Raw genomic sequence first — 18,388 nt, 5'->3', positions numbered from 1 at the left:
AATATTATACTTTATATAGGCTATTTCTACGTAATGTAAGGCCAATACTTTGTTGTAAAATGCCGGAGGTTTTGGTTTGTTGTTGACTGGGGGGATGACCAGATACAAATGAAATCATTCATTCTTTCAATAAATCTTATGACAAAATAAACACTGGATAGATTGATACCTTATCATTATTAACCTCATTTTCAATATTCTTTTCCTGCCTTATCCCTACTTAACAGGCTAAATGTAGTGAATAAACGAGTCTTATATATTAGCCTAGACTCTATAATGTAGCCTAACCTTAGACAAGCAGCACCACATGGCACCACTGTAACAGGTGAGGAACGTGTGCTTGATAAACGCATTTGAAGTCACCGTGATCGATCAAACTTTAGGCCTACACAGAAAATAAGGGAGAAGTGCACAGCGATACCTCGGACACATCAAGAGTGAATTAATTCACGCTTCCAGCTCAAACTGTGGCCTATTATGTCTTAGTGCGCCCTGCTGTTGCTCAACAATTACGCAACAGAGGCGCGCAGTGCTCCCTGGGAAATGTAGTTTTCCGTGAAATGGAAATTTACAAGATATGAGTCTAGAGGAGTGAGTGGAGTGGAGTGGAAATTTACTCTGCCCCCCCCAGTGATATGTAGGCTAGAGCTGTGTCTTGCAGGATGTTTCGCTGGAAGTCAAGCGATGAGCGATATTTTGCTTATCTGACTTCTGAGGCTGCCCATAGGATCTGACGACGACTGAAACAATTAAGCTGTGTCATGCATGCTGTGTCGGTTGTAGTTATAGTATATTTACAATTACAAGGTTGGCAAATACTTTATGCAGCCTATCTGACACACCCACCACACACACACACACGCACGCACACACACACACACACACACACCTCACGTGCATATTCAGTTTATCCAAATGACTAACCTTATGACAACTGGAGGTTTGCATTTCCTTCAATAACCTATTTCATATAAAAAGACCATTATTTTCTTAATAGAGTGAACCTAATATGGCTTAATCGAACTAAATAATGATGGCACAATAGATCCTGTATATCATCCTGTGGTCGTGATGGTGGCAGACTGCGAATGGTGACTTTCCTCCTATTGCTCTAATTTACCACCACTTCCTCATGACCACTAGCCTGATGCTTCAATGAATAACCTCATCTATGCCAGATCACCACTAAAACATGTACGCTTGCAAAAGAATGCACTTTCTATCTTTTATGGGCATTACTTCTGGCATACAGGAATAAAATTCACTTTTTAGGAAGGCTTCAGTAAAAATTTAAAAACTGAAAAAAAAAATCAGTCAAGTCAATATGTATTCTTTTTAACTGTTATTCAAAGAGGCAGCAGTTGGCAGTTTTCTAGATTGTTCCAGATTACCGGCCCCCTATAATCTGATTAAAAGTTCTTTTGTAATTAGTCAGCATATGGGTTTCTAGAAGTTTCTATTTACAACAGCTTAGTGACTTTATAACTTTGGGTTAATTAGCCACCTTGGTAGAACCATCCAAATGTAATCGTCAGATAATGTTTTAGAAGAGCTGTCCTTGTTTAATTCCCATGACTTTGATAGACATTATAGATGGCATTCATTAAGTTAAATTTTAAAAGACCATAAAACAGAGAGGAAAATTTTCTTTTGCAGTCAAAACAAGCGGTGGTAGGTGGGTGTGTTTAGTCGCCACTGGCTTCCCGTTTTGAATGGCAGTTAAAGTACACGTGTCCTTTGTGTTTATGTTAACATGCAGGCAGTGGTGGACGAATTAGTCTGTTCAAATCATTTACTTAAGTACGTTACGCAAGTTAAAGTAAGTATTATAAGCTAAATGTAACTTGCGGAATGTATCATTCTGCAGTAAAATTGTCCCTGTTTTAAGATTTTGATGTTTTTTGATTAGTAGACTATTGCTGCATTAATGTGTTGATGTTTGATGGCTGTAGCTGTGTATGGTTGAGCTCATTTTAACTACTTCAATGCATCATATTTAATAAATCATCGCGTTTGTTGCGTCGCTGTCCTGTGAGAACCACTTAAGTCAACTTTTCATGAGCTCAGACAAACAGTCCTGTTTTCAGCTTTGTGGCGATAAAATTTTCAGCCAATCCAAAGGGGGTTTAAATACTCTATTTAGCTTAAGGAGTAGGATAATTTTCTCAACCCATAAAAGGAACACACAATCCTTCCGTTTATCACAAACATCCACATTTATAAGCACAATGGTTTTCACTGTACAGGAAGAGTAGGCTATAAGTAGCCTAATCTGAAAAGTAACTGAAGCTGTCAAATAACTCGAGTAAAAACCTATAAGTATTTGTCTCTGAGATGTATTGGGGTAGAAACAGGCTATAGGCTAAAATTTCTTAAATAGAAATAAATAAAGCACAAATACCTCAAACTTATAACTAAGTACAGTGCGTGGGTAAATGCGCTGTAAACTTCCACCACTGCCTGCAGGTCAACACCGTCAATACAAGAATCAGAATCCGTGAAAAGTAACTGAAGAAATTTCCAGCAGGCACCTAAACGCGTCACGGGCGTGTCGAGGGGGGCGTGAGCGCCTTATAATGAGGGGGAGAGGCGGTATTGTCTGACGGGCATCTGAGCTCCGGGGAAACGTAAAGCACGGAGAAGACAACGGGCTACTAACTTCAAATGAACAAAGTGTCAAGGTCTTGGGGTCGTACGCGTCTTCAGGAGGGAGTCACTTCTTCTTCGTGCAGATCTGTCTTCTGCGGCGTAAGTTATAGTGTTGTTTTAGCATCCAGCTGCTAACACCAGCTAACAACGTACATCTTTAGTGTGCATCTGCGTTTTAACACTGGAGCCGGCGAGTCAATGTGATAAGACCACACCGGGGTTTCAATCTCTTAAAAATGTGTGGCCGTGACTCACGTCAGTGTTAAGCATGTGAAGCTGTGTTTTAGATGATGCTAGGTGATGTATTGTTGAATATCTGTGTCAAATGTCACTGTGACCGCTGAGACACCAGGTCGATTTAAAAAAAAAAACAGAAATGCTTCAGATGTCCAAGTAACATTATGTCAGACTTGCCTGTAGTGTTAAATATCCAAATTTGAATCCTGCAGTCCACCTGAGATAAATAATGAGGAATTCTAGCTCCTTGAAGATACGCAGTTCATGCCGTCGGATGAATGAATGAGTGTTCTAGAAAGTACCTTGTGTGCGCTGCGTGCCTGGACGCCTCTAACGTTTTCCCCAACCTTTTTTAGTTTATGTGAATACTTCAAACCTCCCAGCCAGTGTATATATTAAAAGAAAATACTTTGACAGCGCTGGAAAGCGTGTACTCCATGAGTGGTAAGATTGACAAGCATCCTGTAATACCTCCCTTCAGCTGCTGCGTGTCATGCCACTGAGTGAACAATACTGAAGGTCTGTGAATTGACTGCATTCATGTAGGCTAAGGAAGGAGAAAACTTCCTGTCACTGCAACAGACCTGCGCGGTTTCCATGGGAATGCATGGACGTGGTTTAATTTAAAGTAGGTTGAAAAACGGAGATGCTGCCTGAAACCGGTGTCTCGTTTGTATTCACAAAGGCGGCCTGTCAGGCACATCTGGCCATTAATTAAAGCAGCATTGTTCTGGGCACTAACCATCCTTTATGCCCGTGGGGCAACCTCCGGCCTGAAAATGAAGTACGCCCGAAGTGCCAAAAGCTGCAGTTCCTCGAATGGCCACTGGAGGCTGACTCCAAGTCAATCAACAACATGTTAAAATGCCCACATTTTACAGCAGAAATAAACATGTTTTTATAGCCTGGAAACTATGGGGGGGGGGGGCTTTGAGTTACAGGTGGGTTGCCTCAACAACCATTTGAGACTACATTTATTATTTATACAATTTATGATTATGCCACTGTTCAGTCATGGCATCGGCTGGCCTAATCTGAAGGCCAGTTCAGCCTGGATTTTGATATTCTATTAATTGCTGTGATTGAAAGCAAACGTGATACATTCAGTGTCTCCCTTTTTAGCTGCGTTGACCGGCTACCACTCATCTGATACAAAGTTAATGTCTTGGGCAGTTGATATTTAGTTGTATGGACTGTTTTACTTCTCCTGGCTTCATGCATGTCAGGGTTGGTTTACCTTGATATATCTGGCACAGACTCTTCATTAAACTTTCTCATGACAGCGTTACAGTTTCATCAGCAATGGCAGGTCTAAATTGGTGGCCGTGACTGAGTCAATAATCCATTGCAGAAAGGCAAGGAATAGAATACCCTTCTTTATGTTGAACCCAATTACATGAATCACCTTGGGCTAAAGTAAGTGTCTCTGACACGTGCAGCACCAACACTTATTTATTTATTTATTTTTTGGCGGTGGCCTAAGTGAGGGCTCTATAAGTAGGCCCTGGCACACTGGGATGTTAGTGATTATGGTTGAATCCCGCATTATATAACTACTGACTGACTGCTGTATTTCAGAGCCACAGTCTCTTGGACAGTTTATGGTGAACACATGGAGTATAGCCCTTGATTATGAGATGGTAAAATGAAAACAAAGACTTATTTTATTGGGGGGTGTGTGTGTGTGTGTGTGTGTGTGTTAGACGTTAAACAGCTCACACATCACCTGACACTTCATTTTGAACCATCTCACTGTTAAGTGTCTGAATTTGTATTTTTTAGCATATGTGTATATAGCATTCAGCTAACTGTAAGTTGGTGGTTTCACTGCGAGTTAGTGTGTGTGTGTGTGTGTGCATGGATTTTGGTATATTACAATTTATTAAAAATAAGACATTTTGTGTGATTAGTTATTGTCCTGGTGCGTCCCTCTACTCTTTATTCATGACCTAAACCATGGACTGGAATGGCACAATTTTGTTAGAGGTGCCAGCAAAGAATGGCTGTCTTTACATTTTCCAAACATGCTTAGGACCACCCACATGGAGGTTTTGTTTGTTATCTTAAAGAATTGCAAGACTTCGAAGATGACAAAAGTCAGGCCACATATTAGGTAATGTAGGAACTGCAGAGCCTTTGGCTATGTGTTTTTGTGCCTTCTTGATTTCTTACATAATGTTGTTAAGCTTATTATTTTAAAAGTTTTTGCAGTGGCATGGCTTGAGTTCCATGTGTTTTAGAAAGATTAAGGAGGAAAGTCATACGTGGGCTAAACCCAAGGACTGGTGCTGGAAAAATACTGCAGTTGCAAAACGAATTAATTCCTATTAATCCTTATGTAGTCTTTAGAGTGCTATTCCATATTTTCTTTCACTAGTAATTTAGATCATTTTATGTTTGTGATATGATCATTTTAACTCTTGTAATTATTCAAACTGAAAGCATTTCTGTCTTGCTAACAAGAGACTGTTAAACTTTCAAGCATTTCTGTTCGGTATTTTTCCTTCTCAAATTAAGGCTCTAATGAGGTGTTTTTCTTTGTCTTTGCTGTCTTGCAGGAATATTAACTCTAGGCTTTTCTAGACCAGAGGCCTACAACATCCTGCTCTAAAACTAGAACGACCTCAGTGCCGGTGGATAATCCCCTCCGAAGCACAGCTAGTGAATTTGATCTGACGGTGGATACTACAGCTTCCATCCAGACAGCAAACCAAAGCAGAGCATTTGCATTGCTCCTTTTAAAAAATATATAATTGAGTCATAACTTTGACTAGTTGCGTTCCCGTTTTTGCAAGGATTCATATAGCTGTGAGATTTTTAAAAAATCTATAAAAATGCGTCTTGGAATGGAAGCAGCGGACATAGCTGTGGTAGCACTGTATTTTGTCCTGGTGCTAGTCATCGGGTTTCTTGCCATGTGGAAAGCCAATCGCGGCACTGTGAGCGGCTACTTCCTGGCCGGAAGATCCATGACGGGGATAGTGATAGGCGCATCACTCTTCGTCAGCAACATTGGCAGTGAACATTTCATAGGCCTGGCTGGGTCAGGAGCAGCAAGTGGCTTTGCTGTTGGAGCTTGGGAATTTAATGCAATTCTACTTCTGCAGCTGCTTGGCTGGGTGTTTGTCCCTGTGTACATCCACTCGGGAGTCTACACAATGCCTGAGTATCTCTCGAAGCGCTACGGCGGCAGCAGGCTAAAGATTTATTTTGCTTCCTTGTCTGTGTTACTGTATATTTTTACCAAGCTGTCTGTGGACTTGTATGCTGGAGCTCTCTTTATTCAGGAGTCCCTGGGATGGAACATTTATCTGTCTATTGTCCTGCTCATTGGCATGACTGCACTGCTCACGGTCACTGGTGGATTGGTGGCAGTAATGTACACAGATGCACTTCAGGCAGTACTGATGATTGGCGGAGCCCTAACCTTAACCATTATCAGCCTACTCAAGGTTGGCGGGCTAGAGGGAGTCAGAACTAAGTACATGCAGGCAGTTCCCAATATTTCTGCTATAATGGCCAGTGGAAACTTCACCTATTCTCCTTCCTGCCGCATAGAGCCTAAACCAGACTCTCTACGCATCCTTCGAGGTCCCCTGGATGAAGACATCCCATGGCCAGGCTTCATTCTTGGCCAGACCCCGGCATCTATTTGGTATTGGTGTGCAGACCAGGTCATTGTTCAGAGAGTAATAGCGGCAAAGAACATTGCTCACGCTAAGTGTGCTACACTCATGGCTGGATTCCTCAAGGTCCTGCCCATGTTTTTAATAGTCATTCCAGGAATGATCTCCCGCATCCTGTTTGCGGACGAGATCGCCTGCATTGGGCCAGAGCACTGCATGGCTGTGTGTGGCTCTCAAGCCGGCTGCTCAAACATTGCCTACCCACGCCTGGTCATGGCGGTGATGCCTGTGGGACTCAGGGGTCTGATGATGGCAGTCATGATCGCTGCCCTGATGAGTGATCTAGACTCTATCTTCAACAGTGCAAGCACCATCTTCACACTGGACATCTACCAAACATTTCGAGGGAAGCCATCTCAGCGGGAGCTGCTTACCGTGGGCCGCATCTTTATTGTGCTCATGGTGGCAATCAGCATTGCCTGGGTCCCTGTTATTATTGAAATGCAAGGTGGACAGACCTACCTCTACATCCAGGAAGTAGCAGGCTACCTCACACCCCCAATTGCTGCCCTCTTCCTGCTTGGAGTGTTCTGGAAACGGTGTAATGAGAAGGTGCCTTTTGGGGCGGCATGACAGGTTTCACACTTGGTACCGTACGACTGATACTAGCTTTTATTTACCGCCAGCCTCGCTGCGACCAGCCAGATGACAGGCCTGCCTTCGTCATTCATGTTCACTACATGTATTTTGCTGCTGGGCTGTTCTGGATTTCAGGATTGGTGGCGGTGGTGGTCAGCCTCTGCACCTCTCCACCAGATGAGGAGCAGGTTCGCACCACTACAGTCTGGGGGCTCCGCTACATAGAAAAGTTTCCCACTAAAGGCCAAGCGGAAATGTACAGACTGACCGAGAAGAGCCTTAGTAATGGTGATGGAGGCCTTCATAAAGAAATGCCCCCGGATGTCAGAAAGGAGAGGTGTTTGGATGGGGCGGATGTCAAACTTCTGGTCCCATCCACTGACCATGACCCAGCAACCCCTAGTACAGAAACATCCCCTGCCACCACCCCTGCAGAACAAACTGGTAATGAAAGAATGGAGATGATCAGAGCAGAAGAAGGCTGCCATAGTAATGGGGAGACTAGCAGGTGTATGCGTTTACTGGAATGGTTTTGTGGATACAAGGAGGGAGGACAGAGTGGTCAGCAAAAAATGGTGCAGGATAATGCAAGAGTCCTTGCAGAGATGCTGTATGAGCCACCCAGAGTTAAACTCCTCCTCAATGTGGGACTGCTTTTCGTCTGCTCTGTGGGCATCTTCTTGTTTGTTTATTTCTCACTGTAGTTGAACCCTGCACTGAACTAATAAGAACTGCTGCAGGGGGCTTTTATTGAGGTGAAAGTTGTGTGGGAGGGGCTGTTACAACTAAACAGTTGAATCTCCAGAGATTTGAGAAGCTCTGTAATATTTACAGTTGTCTTTAGCTCTCTTAATAGGGATCTAAGCTTATTCTAATCATTTTTTAAAAATGATTAATATTTCTTCAATTTGAGACAAATTGTACTCTTTTATGACTATGAAGCTTACTGTATTTGGCACAGGCGTGTCCATTTTGTACAGCGCTTGTTAATCCTGCACTCAGAATATCTCCTGGGATTTCTAGATTTGTTGTACTATTAAGTGAATTTAATATTTGCCTTTATATATGCACTTGTCTTTTTCTTTATATGGTGAAAAACAAATATTCTGTGATTTAAGCTCTTCCCACTCTTGTTGACAGTAACTGTAGGCTTAGTTGCTGGTGTAGCATACATGTCTGTAGTAACTCACACTATTTTAGCTTAGAAACCATGAGAGTTTTGTACAAGTTTCTGCCGCTGAACATTATTACTACATTTGTATCATCAGAAATTTAATGTGATTTACAATTATTTTTATTGTGCCTTGGACATGTCAAGGTTATTAGTAAGTTACCATATCAATCTTTATTTTTCTTGAATAGGTGGAAATTATATCCACTTTTTTTTTTTTTTTTTTTTTTTTTTTTTCTTTAAGGGAGACCATTATGAAGTTTGAAAGTTAATATTATGTGTGAAACATTGCTTCTCTGCTGCTGTTGTATCTGACCAATGTTTTTATGGTGATTATCATAATAACCAGTGATACAGCTTACTGGAGGTATTGCATCAAAAATAATTTCCATAAGCTTTACAGTAAATATTTGGTATTTTGAATATGTATGTGCTTTGCAGCACGGGAACTGAGGAGAAGAAGCACAGAAAATTAGAAAATCACATTAAGCTAAAATAAACTAAGGCTGGCTGTTCAATGTGTTGTCACTGTAAGGGACTCTATATATTGTGTTTTGTACTACTGTGTTTAAAAAAAACTTTGTGGTTGTGTTCTGTGTTACATTTCAAAGCTACCATAAAGCTTTTTATGCAATACTATTGTATCATGACAAAAAACTACGAGTACCAATATTCGTGATTCTGTATCAATTTACATTTTATGCATTTTGCAGTGTTGCAAAATGTGTTGAGTCTGTTGCATTATGTAAACATTTTGTACAGTATAATTCAGGGCTCATTTGATCACCCACAACATACCTTTCATCTCTTGTGTATCTACTGTGTGTTATAGGATCTTTTAGTGAACTGCAGTCTGAAATGTCATTTCATCATGTTTCAAGTGGATCTTTTATAAACCTCTGAGTGGAATAAAAACAACAAATAAGGAGTTCAGAGTTCAATTTAAAAGCCATTTAATAGTAATCAGTTTTGTCAGAGAATGGTAGTGCAAAGCAGAAATTACATTTTAAACATTTGTTGCAGGATTAGCACATCACTGGATGAGCTTAGTCATGACATTATCAAGAGTAATTCAACAAGGTGCATTATGTTGCTGGCCTTATGTATTATTTCCACAGTGTAAAGTGTCAAGACATCAACCCCCTCATCCCCAGATTACAAAAAATAAGGACACATTTTGTGTTTCGGTCTTTTGGAATTTGAATTTGATTTAATTCCAAAGTGTCACAATGTCAGGCAAAATGATGCATAGGGAGGGTTTAAAAGAAATGATTGCTGTATGGGAAAGAGCTTTAAAACCTTTTTCTTCCTGAGAGAATATACATTGTTGTTTTTATGGATTGTATTTTTAGAGACTTAAAATAAAGTTTCTGTGGAGACAAAAAGACAAATGTGTATTCATTCTTTATGGTGTGGGAGGAGAAAATGAGAGGAAGAGTTGGAGGATATACACTACTTCCTTGCCACATGGGTTAACATAATGTTAATTTTGCTCAACATTAACATCCATTAGAAATAGTCATTTTAATGTGTTTTGAATTCCTTGTAATGTCAGGACAACATTTGTTGACTTGTGGGCTAAAGAATATTGCAACACTAGAGACATTCTTTATTGATCATGTGATTATCAGCAGGTTCCAAGTTTTGAGGAAAAAGTCAGCATCTGTTTTAATGAAATAGCAAAATGAGTTTAATTCAGACCAGAGCAGTTGTGGACATGACAATGTATTTCATGTTGTTATGCTGACACTCATTTTATTACTACTCCTGAATAACTGCATTATTAGTCAGTGATATTTTGAAACTCATCCCTGGATCTCGTGATTAGGATTTTTTTTCCAAAAGGAATGACGGAGTTCATACTGGGCTTGGTGGTAACAAAATTGCCCTCCCCTTCAGTGTTTCCTATATATTTTGGGGCTTTCTATTATTGTTGACCAGGATTACATAACCACCAACAAGGCTTTTTGATCTGCTCAGAGCCAGAAGAGGGCTGGGTGATTACCAGCTTCTTTACACAAGATCCAACCAATCAAAAAGCCAGGATCAGTGGCATACAAATGGCAACTACTTAACAGTTTAGCTTCATACATCCATTTATCCTGTTGATCAAACGTCACACCTCTGTAACTTTCCATTATTAAGTAAGAGCGAACTAAAGCTCGCATTAAGCTTTATTAAAATGTGATGTTAGGAACCACAGAGGCCAATGTGCAAAATGCAAAAGTGAATATCATAATGGTTTGCATGGTAGGGAATGTTTACTAATACACTGTTTTTAAGAGTGACACAATCAACACTGTTGAATCCATCTATTTTAGTCAGAGGGTAGCATTTAGAGGCCATGAAATGTTTTCCCATTTAGACAGTGACTCATATCATTAATGTCCTGTGACTGCCCGTAGTAACAAGTTAAATTGTAGCAGGCACATTACAAAGGGGAGTGTGTGGGTAACAAAAAATGACCTATTTTACCATGACCAAATAAGGTAACTACGTAACTCTAGTAATTTGCTAAATGGAAATCTTTTTTTTGTGTCACCTAAAAAACCTTAGCTTGACTATGAATGTTTCCGCATGTGAGAGAATGACCTTAATTAACCTCTGCTTGAAGAGAACCACACCCCCTTTACACCCTGCAGCACATGTCAAACAAGTCATTCATTGAAGTTTAAATTCCTCCAAATGTTGTGCATGCACATGAGTGCATTTATTTTCTGTGGTGAAAAGTAACCAAGTACATTTACTTAAGTACTGTGTAAAGTACTTAATATGGAGCAATAAAAATGCCAAAATGTAACAAAAGGTCATTTTTGGCTTGATTAGAGTATAGCGTAGCATACCATTGAAATACAAGCACTTCAAAAGTATAGAGCCCCAAAACTGACAAAATATAGTAAAATGTCATCCAAAATAGAGCTGCAGCAATTAGTCAATTAATCAATCAAAATAATTAATTACTTAATCCTTAAAATGGTGTTTAAAATTATTATCATTAGGATACATCATGTGGGGAAGATGATACTTAAGATAAAGTCAGGTAATCACCAAAGTCACCATGTCAATCAATAAAATACTTACAAAAGTGCAGTAGAGGTAAAGTCAGAGGATCTCCAAAGTCAGTAGGATTCACACCCTTGGAACTATGAATATCTGTACAAAATGTCATTCCAATGAATTTGATGGTTGTTGAGATATTCCAGTCTGGACCAAAGTGGTGGACCGACAGACAGACTGACATCCCTTGGGCCTTGCCACTAACATGGCTTAAGATTTCTTATGTGTAAAAAATGATATAGCTTCATACTTTGAACTTTTCCATTTACCTCCAATAAGTTGCTAAAAAACAACACATTTAGATTTCAAAACTATGAACTGTTATAGAATTTGTTGCATTATAGATTAAACTTTCCAACAATATATGAAGCAGTTAAAATTAGCTAAACCTCAAACAGATACAAATAGTGCCACTCACATGTTAATGCATCATGCATCTCCATGAGTAGCTACTTTTACTTTTGATATTTTAAGTCTGTTTTATTGCTAATACAACAACACTTTGAATACAGGACTTGTAATGGAGTATCTCATAGTGTAGTATATTAAAAAACGAATAGCTGTTACATGAATAAGCACATCTAATGAATACTCTGCCTGTGCAAAATAACCTGTGCTTGTGTTTTCCCTCTTAATTGTATACATCAGCTCTCTTGTGTTGGTGTTATTTGACATCACCACTGTAAGACACAACACACACTTTGAGTCTGACAGCACTGTAATTCAAAGTAGATTGAGTTCATTTATCATTCTTCGTCTCTTACACACTTTGCTTACTCCTCCATCAACCCCTACCCGACTCAAACCCTCCCTCTTTCCCAAGAGGAAAATAATGATATTGTCCTTGTGGAAAAGTACTGGCATCCAGGCCATGCTTTGTTCATTGTCTGTTTCGGACAGTGAAAACACCAACAATGGTCTGAATCAAACGCTTCAAATGGCTACACACTGTTGAAATAATTATATTATCAGATGGAATTCATTAGGCTGTATGCATTAAAATAAGTTTACAGTACAGTCCATTTTATATAAATATAATGATATATTGTATAGTTATTTTTTTTGCCGGTTTGCAATTTTGATATAAATATTGAGACCTGTCCAAATATTGCATGTCATATTCAAGATATAAAGGTAACACATCTTAGAATATAACAACATATCTGTATCAAGTAAATGCCATTTGTTTGTCCAAGGCGTACTGAGCAGGAAGTTCCTCATTGAAACATCATAACTTAAACACTTAGTGTTTTGCTTACATCCTATTGGTTATCTGTGTCAGTGTTTTTGCAGTGGCCCAGCTTTATCCTTTTATTATGTCTTCTTATTTTTACTGTTTCGGATCTTTTAGGGTGGTAATCTTTTGGCAGGGGATGTAAATCCAAGAAACGTTCATTCATGCCTTAAGCTGATCCCCTTAGGTACTGCTTCCTGACATGCTGTCTGCTGCTTCCAACAAGTTCTACTATTCAAATAGTTAAGGATATACAGTAGATGGATGGTTAAGATAAGGCTTAAAGGTTGTGGCTGCGGTCTGTCAATCTTGGCAAAAACACATAGGAAGAGCGCTTCACCTCAGGACATGAAAATCACTTGTCTGAAAAACATACCAATACCACAAATATGTTTAAGAAATAGCAGTGATCCTAGAAGCAAAGTAAAGTAACACCCAAAAAGTTCAGAATTTATAGATTACTATAACATTACTTAGCAGTACACAGTATCTGGTTAGCTAGTTAATAATCAACACTTCATGGTAGGCATGGAAGACATTTTGACATGTCACAGCACAGGTTTTTGTTAGATTTAGCTGCTTTGGTTTCATGGTCCCTATGCATGCTGACTCAGTGACTCTTGAATGAAATCATTAATGTTACGCCTTTGACAATTCAAAATGTCTGCCGTAAAAAAGACCTTTTTGTTGGAAGTGTGGTTTTGTGTTCATGTCTTTCCTGTTTAAGCCGTTTTTGGTTCTGTGTTTCTCTGTGTAGTCTTGTTTAGTTAGTTCTTAGTCCTGTGCTTTAGTTCATGTGGTTGATTACCTGATGTGTTTCAGCTGTGCTTCCCTCCCTGCTCGTTTACCAGTGTATATATTGTCCTCAATTGTCTTCAGTCCTTGTCATGTCCTTGCGTCTATGTTGAGTATTCCGCCTAGTGCTGTGTTCCCTGGATTTCTGGTTTGTTCCCCCGTTTTTTTTGGATTACTCTGTCTTTGTGTTGGATTTACCTTCTTCTGGATTACATTTGTTTGGTCTTTTGTACCGAGCTTCCATGTAAGTCTGTTTAGTTACTTGAATAAACTTTATTTTGAACTGCATCCTCCTCTCGCCTTGCTGTTGTCTGCATTTGGGTCCACACCCCTCAGTTCCCTGCCACTTCACTCAGCCACCCCTTGACAGTAGGACGTGACCATACATGGACCCAGCAGACTTAAAAATGGAGAGGGAGATGTTTTTGGACATTTTGGCCGAACTGGCTGTTTGCGTCAAGCTGCAAATCCTGGCAAGCTGCCCTCAGTAAGGAGGTAGCTGCAAGGCCATGGTTGCGGCGGCGGCTGCCAAGGTGGGCCAAGATTTTTTTGAACTTCTGCCCTCCACCTGCCCTCCGCCAGCGTGTTCCCCGGCCCGCTAGCGCTGCTAGCTGCCAGCCTGATCCCCGGCGCCCCAACACCAGCTCCGTTGGTGGTCCAGCTGATTCCTGCTCCTCGTGCCCTGTCGGTGGTCCAACCAACACCAGCTCTGTTGGTGGTCCAGCTGATTCCTGTTCCTTATGCCCCATCGGTGGTTGGACCGGCACCGGCTCCGCCGGTGGTCCAATCGACTCCTGGTCCCCCTTCGGTGGTCAAACTGACTCCTGCTCCACGTCTCTGCTCGGTGGCCAGACCGATTCCTGCACCTCGGATCCAGTCCATAGCCTCCAGCCCAGTCGTCCAGTCAGTGGACCCCAGTCCTGCTGTCTAGTCGGTGGTCAAACCGACTCCAGCTCCTTGTGTCCTATCCATGGCCTCCAGGCCTGCGGTCTAGTCGGTGATCAGACTGACTCCAGCTCCTCATGTCCTAATCCTAATCTCCGGAGAGGTCTCGCCGTCGGTATCCTGTTTGGCCCCCAGTGAGGATTCGCCTTCGCTGGCGACCCCCAGGGAGGATTCACCCTCGACGCCGGCCTCCTGCTCGGCCCCCAGTGGGTTTCCTACCTCACCGTTGGCCGTCCTGCCGAACCTCTGAACTCTGCCTGATAGGCTGTCCCCCTGCCCTGTTCTCAGGCCGCCCACCTGAGGTTCCCTGTCTGGCCCATCTGCCCTGTTCTCAGACCGCCCGCCTGTGTTCATGTCTTTCCTGTTTAAGCTGTGTTTGGTTCTGTGTTTCTGACACTTTTGTTATTTTTCAGTTACAGTCATTGTCTTAAAAATAAGATAAACATTGTTACTGTAGTTTATATACCTGTTACTGCCCTCTTGGGACATTATAAATGTGGCAGTCTATGCTCTCTAAAGAATAGTTCCACAATTTGGGGAAGCACACTTATTCTTATTAGCTTAAGCTTATAGTTGGGTTTACCAAGCATATGTGTCAAGATGCTTTAACTCCATATGTCTGAAAACAGAGAGGCACCACCATCCACGTAACAGATGGGTTCGACAGGGATAAGTGGCATTTAGGCAGTTCAGGGGTGGAGATCTGTGGGAGTCAGCCGTGCTAACCTCTCTCACAGACAGATGCACATTTCCCTTTCCTCCCACCAACATAACCCATTCAGTATCCATTCTGCTTTTCAGGGAGTTGTGGTTACATATTAAAAACAGACAATAAAACGATGAATACACTGAAACATATCAAACATTTGGACCAATTAGCACAGCAAGTCTTTCATTTGATAGCCTGTACACTAGATTGTTCTCTTGTAGGCCTCTCCAGCTGGTTCCAGACAGTGGAATAATAGTATAGAGGCTCTTGAACAGTCTTTTTAAGTGCAGAGATTTCCAGAAAAGTAAGATTCTACATCTCAAAATCCTCTGCTGTTGACTGGTTGCAACCATTTGGGGTGGTGGTGGAGCCCTCTTGAATAGTTCCGTTAGGTATTGAGGCCAATACATTGCTGATGTTGCATGTATTGGGTGGCCAGGTGTCACTTTTGTTATTATCCAATCAGTGATTACTTATATATAAATTGGTTCCTTAAAGGGGGGTTGAGCAGAAGAGAAAAAACAACAAGAAGTTGACGCAGCGACGTTGAACGCTGGTTATTAGTTATGTTAAGTGTTGAAATTATGCAGTTAAAAGTTAGAAACAGGGATTTTGTATTAGAGGTACCTGTTAGCACCGGAACAGTGTGTGTATTTCGACTGTTTAAGTAGCAAGTCTGAAGTTGAAGAAGACACGTGTTGAACTGTTGTTAGCGTGCTAGCACTGCAGCTAGCGGATTCAAGAGAAGACACGTGTGTGAGGAGAACTGTTTTTTACGACTGAGACAAAATTATAGTTGAGTGAGGTGGGCTACGCAGATAATTCATTTCTGTTAACAATGCTGTCAGTACAAACAATTTGCAGATAATCTTTATATGGTCTTTCAGAGCCTGGCCTGTCACAAGGTCTACTACTTTGTTGATAGTCATGCCACTCACTACCAACATTTTCTTTACCAGTGGTGTGCAACCATATTTAGATTTCTTTATTTATATAGCACCAATTCATAACAGAGATTATCTCAAGGCACTTTTTATATAGAGCAGGTCCGGGCCATACTCTTTGTTATATTATTTACCGAGACACAACAACCGTGAACATGCACTTGTTGACAGTGGTAATAGGCAGAAACCTTGAGCAGAACCTAGACATATTTGGGCGGCCAACTCGAATGGTTAGAGAGAGAGACACACATGCGCGCACGCACACACACACACACACAGACACACAGAGATACACAGATACACAATGCAAGTCCCATCCATCCATCCATCCATCCATTGTCAACCGCTTATCCTGCGTACAGGGTCGTGGGGGGCTGGAGCAATCCCTGCTGACATCGGGCGAAAGGTGAAAGGTCGCCAGTCCATCGCACACATAGACAGACAACCACTCACACTCAATTATGGATGGTAGGAGGAAGCCAGAGCACCCGGAGAGAACCCACACGAACACGGGGAGAACATGCAAACTCCACGTAGGCCAGGGCGAAATAATAGTAATGGTAGTGATGATAATGCAAATATCAACAATAATAATAATAGCAATCCATCCATCCATCGTCAACCGCTTATCCTGCGTACAGGGTCGCGGGGGGGCTGGAACCTATCCCAGCTGACATCGGGCAAAAGGCGGGGTACACTCTGGACAGGTCGCCAGTCCATCACAGGGGTACACATAGACAGACAACCACTCACATTCACACCTGAGGGCAATTTAGAGACACCAATTAACCTAGCCTGCATGTCTTTGGATGGTGGGAGGAAACCGGAGCACCCGGAGAGAACCCACATGAACACAGGGAGAACATGCACAACTCCACATAGGCCAGGGCGAAATAATAGTAATGGTAGTGATGATTATGCAAATATCAACAATAATAATAATATGACTAATAACCATAATAATAATATGACTAATAATAATAATAATAATTCTAGCAGTAGGCTCCAATTCTTCTTTTGGAGACTGTGAGGGACTAAGCAGTTAAGCAAGAGGAGTCACAAGGGAAGTTCAAAAATAAGGGTTTTTATTTACAAAAATCATTACAACAAAATAAAGCTAAAGTTTGGGCCTATCTAGGTCAAATAAACAGACTCACAAATAAAACTGACCTACTACAAAAGAAACAAAGGGGACTTATGTATTGGCTGATAAGACCAACTTTGACACACAGGGGGAGACTAACAATAACACTACTACATAAACTACAAATAACAGCAAAACCTACTTAAAAACTTATTCCAAAAGAAATGTAATCTTACTAAACCTTAACTCAACAAAAATACTGAAATATAAATCAAAACCCCAAAATATCTAGGGAAACGCTACCCCCCCACCCCTCCGGACAGAACAAGCAGTGGTAGTGTCCAATTAGGCCGCCTCCCCTATAAAGCTTCTCCGGCTCCAAGCACCACCCCTTTAAGCCAGCAGACTTCATGGATCCTTCCAGGGTGTGAAATCCAACACCGGAAAGCTCTCAAAAACAAATACTTATACAAACAGAAAAGCAATCCAAAAGTAACTAATGGTGCGCGCTCCAAAAAGATACTTTTGTATGTTCAACTAAATAAAATAGAATGTATGTGAAATGAACCAAGTGTCCTGTGAGTTATTTGTAACTAAATAAATGTTTGCAACAAATGTATAATGTGTATGAAAAAAGTATATAAAATAATCCTGAGGAAAAAACAGCATAAACTAAAGAAAAATATAAAGTGCATGTGGTTACAGCTCTTAAACTGGTTGTGTGGCCAGGGCTGTGACCATCACAGAGTCTCTTGGAACCAAAAGTAACCCTGCATTCTGGGAGAGAAGTGTTCTAGTGGCATAATAAGGTAGTATGAAATCTTTAAGATATGATAGTACCTGACCATTAAGGTCTTTGTGGGTGAGGCGAATTTTAACTTCTTTACAGGGAGTCAATGCAGAAGCTAATATGGGAGAAACCATGTTCCTCAAAATGTAAACAGGCAGCATTTTTTAAGATCCAACCTCCATCTACTTCAGATGATTTTATGATAGGGACACTAACCAGACTGTACAAGCTAATCAGTCTCCTGACTTGGTGAAGTCTTTGTTTGACAGGAGAACATTTAATGCTTTGCATTCACACACGGATTGCTAATCTCTGGCTTGTTAAGGAAGTGCAGAAGATGTCCTCAAGGGCACAAACTTTCCAGGACCTCAGCATTTGCATCTTAGAAAATCAGAGATTAGAGCGATCAGTGAATATTAATGCGAGAGTATGAAAGACAGGTTTGATTTCTTGTTACAGAGTTAGCTAATTGTGTTTGTTATTAGCATGTTGTATTAAAATGCATATG

The 18,388-nt window shown here is 41.0% G+C and overlaps 2 protein-coding genes across 5 annotated transcripts in view; both read left to right on the top strand.

Annotated features, from left to right (window-relative positions):
* Nucleotides 1–2,226: 2,226 nt before the first annotated feature.
* The window catches only part of LOC119904188 (potassium voltage-gated channel subfamily E member 2-like), a 22,033-nt gene continuing 5,871 nt past the window's right edge, over nucleotides 2,227–18,388 (top strand). For 3 of the 4 annotated variants that reach the window (XM_038720665.1, XM_038720664.1, XM_038720662.1), the window contains exon 1: nucleotides 2,231–2,748. Coding sequence is in view for 1 of the 4 variants with exons in the window: in XM_038720663.1 (XP_038576591.1) it covers nucleotides 2,665–2,748 (84 nt within the window). In the remaining 3 variants the exon portion in view is untranslated. Of the gene's footprint in view, nucleotides 2,749–18,388 lie in introns of all 4 variants that reach the window. The other variant, XM_038720663.1, reaches the window with a different exon arrangement.
* On the top strand, nucleotides 5,445–9,709 carry LOC119904186 (sodium/myo-inositol cotransporter-like). Its single transcript, XM_038720658.1, is given in 2 exon segments — nucleotides 5,445–7,119; nucleotides 7,122–9,709. Coding segments are annotated over 2 exon segments (2,133 nt in total). The 5' UTR covers nucleotides 5,445–5,720; the 3' UTR covers nucleotides 7,856–9,709.

Source organism: Micropterus salmoides, unplaced genomic scaffold (assembly GCF_014851395.1).
Source record: "Micropterus salmoides isolate LMB-PRFRI ecotype aquatic unplaced genomic scaffold, ASM1485139v1 Ms_hic_scaffold_15, whole genome shotgun sequence".
Taxonomy (NCBI): domain Eukaryota; kingdom Metazoa; phylum Chordata; class Actinopteri; order Centrarchiformes; family Centrarchidae; genus Micropterus; species Micropterus salmoides.
This window is presented reverse-complemented; position numbering and strand designations above follow the sequence as displayed.